This window comes from Canis lupus, chromosome 7, assembly GCF_003254725.2.
Source record: "Canis lupus dingo isolate Sandy chromosome 7, ASM325472v2, whole genome shotgun sequence".
Taxonomy (NCBI): Eukaryota; Metazoa; Chordata; class Mammalia; order Carnivora; family Canidae; genus Canis; species Canis lupus.
The window spans coordinates 10,586,293-10,597,293 of NC_064249.1; the positions used below are offsets into that span (position 1 = coordinate 10,586,293).

The window sequence follows — 11,001 nt, forward strand, 5'->3', positions numbered from 1 at the left end:
AGTTGGCAAGTGTCTGCCTGAGACTTAGGTCATCATCTCAGGGTTCTGGGATAGAGCCCCACATCAAGCTCCCTGCTCAGCAAGGAGTCTGTTTCTCGCTCTCCCACTGTCCCTCACTTATCCCCGCGCTTGTGCTCTCTTTCACACCCTCTCTCTCAAATAAAATCTTTATTTTTGTAAAAAAAAAAAAAAAAAAATTTATTTATTTATTCATGAGAGACACAGAGAAAGGCAGAGACACAGGCAGAGGCAGAAGCAGGCTCCCTACAGGGAGCCTGATGCGGGACTCAATCCAAGGACCCCAGGATCAAGACCCAAGCCAAAGGCAGACACTCAACCACTGAGCCACCCAGGTGCCCTAAATAAAATCTTAAAAAAAAAAGACAAAAGAAAAGAAAAGATCCTGAAATACATAGGAAAAGAGGGGAAAAGAAAAGATCAAACTAAGTCTGAATTATACCTTTTATAGTATTGTCATCTACTACATGCACTAAGAAATAGCACCATTAAAAAAGTCTAAGAAAAGCAAACAATCAAATTAAAGGCACAGAGACTGAATTTTGTGTTTAAAGTACAACGTAATTGCCAAATTATGAATAGATTATTTTTCAAAAGTTCACTTTAAGACAAGTGTCTGGAACTCAGAAAGCCTATAGAAACTCCCTTTTCAAAGTGGCCACTACCATGTCTGCCCACTGCAGCCTACACACCCTGTGATATACTGAGACTGTAAGAGCAGAACTATAGCAAAGGATCCATGGGCTTGCTTCATAGCACATACGATACAGAGCAGGTTACACGGCCCCTGTGCAAGGTTGACTTAGAAAAAGATCCACACTTCAGCAAAAAGAGTAAAACGTTCCTCCTTACTCCTGCCCGAAGCCAGCAGGAGACAAAAAATATTTTCTAAAAGAACTACCTTTAGTGTCCTCATCCCATCATCCATCCATTTTGCATCTTTTTAAACTTCCACAGCAGTGCCTTACCTAGGTCAGCCAACTTTCTTTTATGTAATACTGATTACCGATTAGGTTTTTTCCAGGAAAGAAGGGGGTAATAGGGAGAGAAAAAAATACATTTTGAATGTTTTTCCTGCAGAAATTTTAAAAAGCAAGGGAGGGGGGGTGGTAGGAGGATAGAATAGGGCATTTCTTTGAAAACACTTTGGAAGAAAAAAAATCTGCAAAAATATCTGCTTATATTTTTTTCTCAGAGACAGCATTTACTGTCTAAAAGGATTCCTGACAAAAAAAGCAACTGAGAGATTTATATGTGAAAACATGCTAATTTCAAAAATTAGTGACAAAGAATATAACATAATTTAAAACAACATGGGTTTCTCACTCCAGAAGCAGTATCATTCCCAGCAAACCTACTCCCAAACCCATTATGATTTTTAGAGTAAAACTACACACAGGTCATACAGCAAATCAGTGTTCTGAACAGGTATTCATTTTTTTAACGATTTTATTTATTTACTTGAGAGAGAGAGAGAGAGAGTGAGTGAACGAGCACACGTGTGCACAAGCAGGCTCCCCATTGAGCAGGGAGCCTGACTCAGGTTAGATTCCAGGAACCCGGGATCATGACCTGAGCCGAAGGCAGGCATTTACCCGATGGAACCACCCAGATGCTCCCTGAACAGGTATTCAATCCTCATCACCAATTTAAACTAAAGGGGACTTCCAAAATATATAATCATATACAAATAATGTGCCAAACACAAACGACACACAGAAAGAAAAGGCTTCAGAGGTAAATTTATAGGGGCACCTCACTTAGGTGTCCAACTCTTGGTTTTAGCTTAGGTCGTAACCTCAGGGATTGGGAGATTGAGCCCCAAGTCAGGCTCCCTGCTTAGCAGGGAGTCTGCTTAAAGAGAGAACCTTTATGGGACGCCTGGGTGGCTCGCAGTTGAGCATCTACCTTCGGCTCAGGGCGTCATCCTGGAGTCCCAGGAACAAGTCCCACATCGGGCTCCCTGCAGGGAGCCTGCTTCTCCCTCTGCCTGTCCCTGCCTCTCTCTCTCTGTGTCTCTCATGAATAAATAAAATCTTTAACAACAACAACAACAAAAAAAGATAAATCATCTTACCAGAATTTCTTGTTTTGCTTTTATGGTTTTGATGACGCACTCAAGGATCTTTCTAGGATACTGCTTACGTTTTGTGGCTATATCTACTATGATTTCATCAAACTGATCTTCAAGTACTTTAATATCAGAATCTATTTCAAGAGAAAACAATATCAAAAAATTTCTTAAAACACATTGCTTTTAGCCTGTATAGAAATATATAAGCTAAATTAAGAAAACAAAAAATAAATAAGAAAAACAAATATGATAAGTTAATGGATGCCCTCACTTAGTGATTAATTCATTTATTAGTCATTGAAAAATCAATTACTGAGCACCTATGGGAAGCCAGGCCTAAATTAGAAAAATACAAAGATGAATATAACATGATCCCTGCTCTCTCAGAGTTCAAAGTTCCCTAGAATAAACAACTGCAACCCAACTTGATATATGCATTTGAGGTATGAACTAAATGTCATTCAGATGCAGAACAATTAACACTAACTCTGCTTAGGGAACTTTAAACAGAAAGCAACATTTGAGCTAAGCCTTGAAATATAAATGTAAATCCATGGGATTAAAAAAAGGTGGGACAAAAAATAACACGCAGTAACATTTTAGGCAGAGGAAACCATATTTACAAGATCACAGAGGTTCTGGGAAACTCTTTTCCAAAGCTAAAAGTTCTAAATGACTTCAGGATAAAGTGTAAGGAAAGAAGCATGATAATATATAAAAGAACTAGACTGTAAAGGGTATTTAATGTCAGACTTTCTAACATGTTTTGGATTATGTGCTGCACCAAAGCTTTAACAGTAGCAGAGTAGAAAAGCTAAATCTGAAATAGACACAACTGGATAAATAGTAGGAAAAAGTAAAAGACACAGTGACTGTACAACTTCTTTGATTTAACTAAAACTATTTTATCTGTTGCTTTCCTGTTTGAAAATAGTGAATCTTAGACTTCAGCAGAATACTTACATGGGGAACTTGTCAGAAGTGCAGAAATTCTGATTCAACAGAGGCCTCTGGAATGGAGTCCCAAAATTAAGCACCCCAGGTGAATGAATGCAGGTGGTACATCAACCTTATTTTGAAAATCATCTTTAAGAATAAATAATTAAAAATACTAAAGAATGGGGTGCCTGGGTGACTCAGTCAGTCAAGCTCAGATCTTGATCTTGACTTCAGCTCAGATCATGATCTTAGGGTCAGGGGAATCCAGCCCTTTGAGGCTCCGTGCTCAACAGGGAGTCTACTTGAGGATTCTCTCCTCCCTCTGCCCCTCCCCCTGCTCATCTGGGTGTGTGCACACACTCTCTCTCAAATAAATAAATAAATCTTTAAAAAAAAAAACTAAAGAACTCGGTCATTGGCTTAACTGGCCTCACATCACACATTGTTATGGCAATGTCTGTGCTAGAAATGTATCTATTTTATTGAGTAGAAACTTCATTAAGAAGTCTGAAACAGGGGCACCTGGGTGGCTTAGTGGTTGTCTGTGAGATCCCAGGAATCCTGGGATCGAGTCCGGCACCGGGCTCCCCACAGGGAGCCTGCATCTCTGTGTCTCATGAATAAATAAATAAAATCTTTAAAAAAAAAGTCTGAAACAGTGAAACATATTTTTGGAAACTTTCAAACATTGCTGATATATTTTAGCATATATATACGTACTGGGTAAAGATTAATGAAGTACATCAAGTATCTCTCATTCATGTAGCAAATATTAAATCCAAATAAACTCTTTTGAGAGTATTATGAGAAAAATAGTCACTGCTTACTTTGAAAACATTTAGATGAGCAGCCCTTTCTAAATTTTAATTTATCCATTTAAAAAGTTCAATCATTAGCCTGAAATAATGTACTATTTCACAGTTAAAAAAAAAAGTCTCCTAGCTAAATCTTCTATGTAGGAGAAAAATGGTTTTTCAGCGCCACCTAATGATAAAGCTACAAATCTGAAATGTATAAACAATTTGAGCAGGGAAGATCTTGTCACCAATTTAACAAGTTTACCATGTACCTACTATGTGCCAAGCTAAGTAATGAAAAACAAATACATAGCCCCTGTCTTGAGGAACTTACACTTGGATTTTTTTTTTTTAAGATTTTATTTATTTATTCATGAGACACAGAGAGAGAGAGAGAGAGAGAGGCAGAGACACCGACAGAGGGAGAAGCAGGCTCCATGCAGGGAACCCAATGTGGGACCTGATCCCAAGTCTTCAGGATCATACCCTGGGCCGAAGGTGGTGCTAAACTGCCAAGCCACCTGGGCTGCCCTACACTTTGATTCTTAAATGTACCTGGTCAAGCCTGAAATCAAGTCCCTTCAGAGTAGTTAGAGAGGAAGGGAAAAAGTTGTTTTCACTTGTATATTCATTCTTTCATGTTTTCACTCATTTCTACAATGATCCCAGTGAACAAAACAGACAACCTCTATCCTTGTGAAGATTACTTATTGCTTCTATGCATTAGATGAGATACAAACCCTTTTAATCCTATCTACTGAACCATTTTCTCTTTCCTATTGTCTTAGGGCAGGTCTTTACCATCTCTTACTGTACTATCACAGTAACTTCCCTAAGATCAGCCTGCCTTGAATTTCTCCCCTCTCCAATCCATCCCCTAACACAGCCAGCAGTGAACTTTCTAAAACACAAAGCTTCTCATATAAATTCTACTTTAGAAATTACCACTGGTGGGACGCCTGGGTGGCTCAGCAGTTGGGCATCTGCCTTTGGCTCACGGCATGATCCCGGGGTCCAGGATCGAGTGCCACATTAGGGTCCCTGCGTGGAGCCTGCTTCTCCCTCTGCCTGTGTTTCTGCTTCTCTCTCTCTGTGTGTCTCTCATGAATAAATAAATAAATAAATATAATCTTTAAAAAAAAATTACCACTGGTTCCCCATTGCCAAAAGGATAACGTGCTAATTCCTTAGCAAACTCTCAGGCTCTTTGTAATCTGGCCCCAACTTATCTCTGGCCACACCTGCCATTAGTTTTTCCAATTCAGTTCTGACATTTTCCAAATATATCATTCCTTTGTGCATTTGCACCTGCTCTTCTCTCTGCTTCGAATGTCCTTCCTCCTTTTTTTTTTTGGCATTTTTTTTAAAGGTTTATTTATTTACTTATGATAGACAGTGAGAGAGAGAGAGAGAGAGAGAGAGGCAGAGACACAGGAGGAGGGATAAGCAGGCTCCATGCCGGGAGCCTGACGTGGGACTCGATCTCAGGACTCCAGGATCGCGCCCTGGGCCAAAAGCAGGTACCAAACCACTGAGCCACCCAGGGATCCCTCCTTCCTCCTTTTTATCTAGCATGCTACCATTTATGAAATGCATTTAACTACAATCTACTCTGTTTGGTCTTCTCCCCCTCTCCAAACAGTAGTAATTCCTTGTTCATTTACTTCCATTAACAATGAGTTCCTAAATAGTAAGGACCATGTGTTTTCATCTATGTCTTAAAACTTGGTATAGTGCCTGGCATTATCAAGTGCCTGTGAAGGAAGGTAAAATTTTAGTATTCTCAACTATTTCCCCTCACAGTTATAAGGAGAAAAAGGGACAAAGACTAACCATATTCCACCCAGGCTGCCAACCTATTAGAACACACATATCTTAATCTATAAATTGATGAATCATATTGCTAAAGGCAGCCTGGAGCAAACAATAAAGTAATTCCAAAGTGACTTCACAGAACAAGAGTCAAATAAAGACACAGGAAAGGCTGTGTAGTTTAAAAATACTCTTAGATGACTGTGATAAACTCCCCCTCTCTTGCAAATTGGCAATCATTCTGATGTTTGGGAAATTAATGTTATTGCTTTTACCATTTCAATATATAAATCAGAATGTAAATTTTGGTGACTTTGAAGAGATAACTATAATAATCCCAAGGATTAGACAGTGAAGTTTTCTGGGCAAAGTATTATCTTAACATGTTGAGAAGAAAAATCATAACCACAGAGGGTTACTTGATGTGCTTGGAATCGGCTCAAGGTATAACTGGATAGCAGGTAATATCAAGCTGGGACACAAAGGTCTGCTGTTCAGACTGTAATATCACTACGGGTAAAGATAAGACACCGACTCCTTGTCAGGGTAGCCCTCCCCTAGACTTTGCTGGGGACTTCTGCCCCTTCTCACACAGATCATTCTTTTTTTCCTAACTTTTTTCCTTCTTATACTGACCACTGACTGTTTTCTTTCCATTAAAACTTTGATTTCTGGGATGCCTGGGTGGCTCAGCAGTTGAACGTCTGCTTTGGGCTCAGGGCGTGATCCCAGGGTCCAGGATCCAGTCCCATATTGGGCTCCCTGAAGGGAGCCTGCTTCTCCCTATTTGTCTCTACCTCTCTCTCTCTTTCTCATGAATAAATAAAATCTTTAAAACAAAACAAAACTTTGAATTCTTTAGATATGTCAACATATTAGGGTATAAGTATGCTTTGATTATAAGGTTTCTCTATATATTTACCTCATCCTTTACATGGTACTCTTAACATTTAACTTCATACCTCTAAGGGTACTTCACTATCTACTCTAAGGATCACTTGTAAAACTATAATTTGACTTATAAGGTATTAATCACAGAAATACTCTGGGCCTGTTTCTTCATCAGGAGACAGCTGTACAGTATTTTCCAGTAACCTACTGACAAGGGTACTTTCAAAGATTAATCAGATCAAAGTCTTGTTGAGAATGCCAGACAGCACATATAAAAAAAAATCAAGGTACCTACTGTGTAGTTTGCCTCAGATTATGACTTCAATAGTCTTCTAGATTTGTTTACTTTTTCCCCCCCAAAGAAAGAAAAATTTTAACAGAAGGGACACTGAAGATGGGGATTAAAAATTAGCATTCAAGGGATGCCCAGGTGGCTCAGTCCGTTAAGCACCTGCCTTTGGCTCAAGTCATGATGCTGGAGTCCCAGGATAGAGCCCTGCTTTGGGCTCCCTGCTCAGCAGGGAGTCTGCTTCTGCCCCTCCCTCCTTCTCTCTCACTCACTCTCTCTCTCAAATAAATAAAATCTTTAAAAAAGCAAAAAAATAAATTCTAAAAAATTAGCATTTAAAATAAAATTAGCCACAAAAATAACTCAGAAATTAATGAAAGGAAAAAGTTAAATAACATACCTATTAAACTATCTGAAGCTTCCTGCCATGCTTGCCCATTAATGCTGACATTCTCTTGCACAGCTGATTCAAAAGTCTGAAATAAATTCATAATACTCAAGTCACTAAAAATAACTTTAAAGATTGAATTAAAACATTTTGGCAAAGTAAGAACTTCAAATTTGTAACAGAGAATATTAAGAAAAGTAAACTAAACTAGCTTATAAGTCTATTCTTCTCAATGAAGATTCCATTTCAATTACTGACTAAACCTACATATTAGCTTTGATAACCATTATGCTACCTATGAGAAAATTTGATGCAAAATTTATATACTTCTTAAAAAGAAAAAAAATACAAGCTAACAAAGTTGAGCTCAGCTGAATCTGAAGGGTACAAGTACTACACAGGCTGCTGAAAGAGCATCAGTGTTAAGGGAAAAAAATGCTTAAAACAAAGTAAAATTAATTTCTACTGCATAAAGGATTGTATTTTTTAGAGATGTTCACTGAGGTAGATAGAAAAGAAATGGCATGAGACCGGGAGTTTTTTTTTTAAATAGAAAGTGTAGGGAAGCCCCAGCGGCTCAGTGGTTTAGCACCGCCTTCAGCCCAGGGCGTGATCCTGGAGACCCGGGATCGAGTCCCACATCCGGCTCCCTGCATGGAGCCTGCTTCTCCCTCTGCCTGTGTATCTGCCTCTCTGTGTGTCTCTCATGAATAAATAAATAAAATCTTCAAAAAAATAAAAATAGCGTAAAGGGACACCTGGCTACTTAGTAGAGCATGCAACTCTTGGTCTCAAGGTTATGAATTCAAGCTCCATCTTAGGCATGGAGCCCACCTTAAAAAAGATAATAAAATAGGAAATGTAAAATTTTTGATAACTGTTAAATTTGGTGATAGATACATGGGTGTCCACTGTACTAGTCAATTTTTAATACATTAAAAAATAAGAACTAAAGGAATTGGTAATACCATTAAAATTTTAAATATACATTTAAAATTTAAAACCTATTGCACAACAATTACACTTCTAGCAATGCATCCTCAAGAACCATTTTCATAAAAACATAAAAAGGATGGGATGTCTGGCTGGTTCAGCAGTTGAGCATCTGCCTTTGGCTCAGGTCATGATCCCGGGGTCCAGGATTGTGTCCCACACTGGGCTCCCTGCGAGGAGCCTGCTTTTCCCTCTGCTTCTCCCTCTGCCTATGTCTCTGCCTCTCTCTCTCTCTGTCTCTCATGAATAAATAAATAAAATCTTAAAAAAAAAAAAACAAAAAACTGGGATCCTTGGGTGGCTCAGCAGTTAAAGCGTCTGCCTTCAGCCCAGGGCCTAATCCTGCAGTCCCAGGATCGAGTCCCATGTCGGGCTCCGTGCATGAAGCCTGTTTCTCCCTCTGCCTGTGTCTCCACCTCTTTCTCTCTCCTCTGTGTCTCTAATGAATAAATAAATAAATAAATAATCTTTAAAAAAAAAACTGACAAATAATAGTTGACAGATTTGGTGGGGGGAGTTAATTGCTAAATTAGTTTAACACTCTTAATGCAAAAAATAAACAAAAAACTAAAACAACAAAAAAGCCATAAAAAAGAATATATAAGGGATACCAGGTGGCTCAGCAGTTGAGCTTTTCTACTTTCTGCGCAGGGCATGATCCTGGGTCCCAGAACCAAGTCCCAGGTCTGGGAATCAAGTCCCTCATCAGGCTGTCTCCCATGAATAAATAAAATAAAATCTTTAAAAATATATATATATATATTACACCCTCCATGGGCCTTCCAAAACAGTAAGTTATTTCCAAAAGGAAGAGGGATGGGGGGGAGAGGAATTCAGACTTTTGCTTTATGCTGTTTTTTTTTTTTTTTTTTACAAGAATGTACTTTATAAGCTTTGTAGAAGAGCATAAATCAAATCATGAACGATAATCATGAGTTAAGTTATGCACTCTATACTTTAAAGATTTTATAAAATAAAATCCTTACTTTATATAAGGACATTTACAGATTTTCTCAGAATACAAAGTGTAATAATATTCATTACACAATCATATCAATACCATCTTTTAGGAATATCCATTATCATATTATGTGGTTTCAGATTAAGAGACATAACCTAATTAAAGCCTCTGCCTTTTATCTGCTCTTAATATAAAACACAAATGAATTCCCTGGTAGTTTAAGCCTTCAAACCTTTATCTTCTAATTCACTTTATCATTCATTAGATAAGGTATAACAGGTTAAGCCAAGCTCCTCTTTTTCTGTAATGTTCTAAGTAGGTCAGTACTTCCTAGAAAGGGGGAAATACTAGACAGATTTTTTTTTAAGATTTTATTTATTCATAGAGACACAGGGAGGGAGAGAGAGGCAGAGACACAGGCAAAGGGAGAAGCAGGATCCACGCAGGAAGCCCGATGAGGGACTCGATCCTGGGTCTCCAAGATCAGGCCCCGGGCAGAAGGCGGCGCCAAACCACTGCGCCACCGGGGCTGCCCAGAAAGAGGGAAATACTAAAATCCTTTACGCAAAAAAAGTCTTTCCCCCAAGAACTACTAAAAACGTCCTGAGGTATATCTCTATTCTTCCTTTCCTTGCACGAAGGCAGGAATAGCCTTATTGTATCCAAAACGGGAACACAGAATCGCTACCCAGGGGCTGTTTCTTTATTCTTCTTCCATTTGACATTTATTTTTATTGTTTGCCCTGTGGTCATTCCCACTCGCAAGCATGCTGCGTTATGAGCTTTTAAACTTTTTCTTCCTACACATAGATTGTATGCTTCCTTAAGGCAGGTACCAATGCTTCAATAATACGTTGTGTCTTTCCTCAAAAAAAAAAAAAAAAAGAGAGAGGGAGGATCCCTGGATGGCTCAGCGGTTTGGCACCTGCGCAGGGCGTGATCTTGGAGACCGGGGATCGAGTTCCACGTCGGGCTCCCTGCATGGGGCCTGCTTCTCCCTCTGTCTCTTGTGAGTAAATAAATAAAATCTTTAAAACAAAACAGGGCAGCCCAAATGGCTCAGCGGTTTAGCACCGCTTTCAGCCCAGGGCGTGATCCTGGAGACCCAGGATCGAGTCCCACATCGGGCTCCATGCATGGAGCCTGCTTCTCCCTCGGCCTGTGTCTGTTCCTCTCTTTCTGTGTCTCCCATGAATAAATAAATGAAATCTAAAAAAACAAAAACAAAACAAACCCTAGCTTCTTCAGAGCTTTGCAAAAGATGTGAGAAAGGAAGGGGGAAAAGGTTATGAGGGCCGGTGAAGTTACTAACCGAGACAGCATCCTTACCCACTTTAGACTTGTAGGGAAAATGTTTCCACGGACTTTACAGGAAGCCCTAAAACAGGCAAAAAGGAAAGACCGAACCGCTAGCGCGGTGCCCGGCTGACTTCCAGGATTAATATTATTATTATTACCCTTTCCCGGAAAATTCCTGCTAGGGTCTGCGTCTGCCCTGCCCAGTAGGGGGGCCACTAGCCAGCCACTTTCTGAGGTTCCCGAGGTCTTAAAAGGCGGGCAGCCCCAAGGGAGATGGGCTCTAGGTTCGAGCAGCTTAGCACGAACAGAAGAATCAGAGGAGACCGCGTTCGTTTTTTTTGTTTTTGTTTTTTTATCATCACAAATTAAAACGGCATCTTGGATAGGGCGGGCTCCATAAAGCATGACATTCAATTGCACCTATTTTTTTTTTTTTCCCCTTCCTGTAATTTCCGGTTACAGGCCCAGCTCGCCCCTCTACGTTCCCACCGGCCGGCGCGGGTCCGAGCCGTTCCTAAGACCCGGATGACGCCGCGGCAG

General features: G+C 39.7%; 1 protein-coding gene across 10 annotated transcripts in view; it reads right to left on the reverse strand.

The window, feature by feature from the left end:
• The window catches only part of NSL1 (NSL1 component of MIS12 kinetochore complex), a 65,206-nt gene that overhangs the window by 36,116 nt on the left and 18,089 nt on the right, over positions 1-11,001 (reverse strand). For 5 of the 10 annotated variants that reach the window (XM_049112087.1, XM_049112086.1, XM_049112085.1 and 2 more), the window contains exon 2: positions 2,096-2,226. In XM_049112087.1, coding sequence (XP_048968044.1) covers positions 2,096-2,226 — 131 coding nt within the window. Of the gene's footprint in view, positions 1-2,095; positions 2,227-7,220; positions 7,297-10,491; positions 10,541-11,001 lie in introns of all 10 variants that reach the window. The other 5 variants (XM_035719233.2, XM_035719232.2, XM_049112088.1 and 2 more) reach the window with 2 other exon arrangements.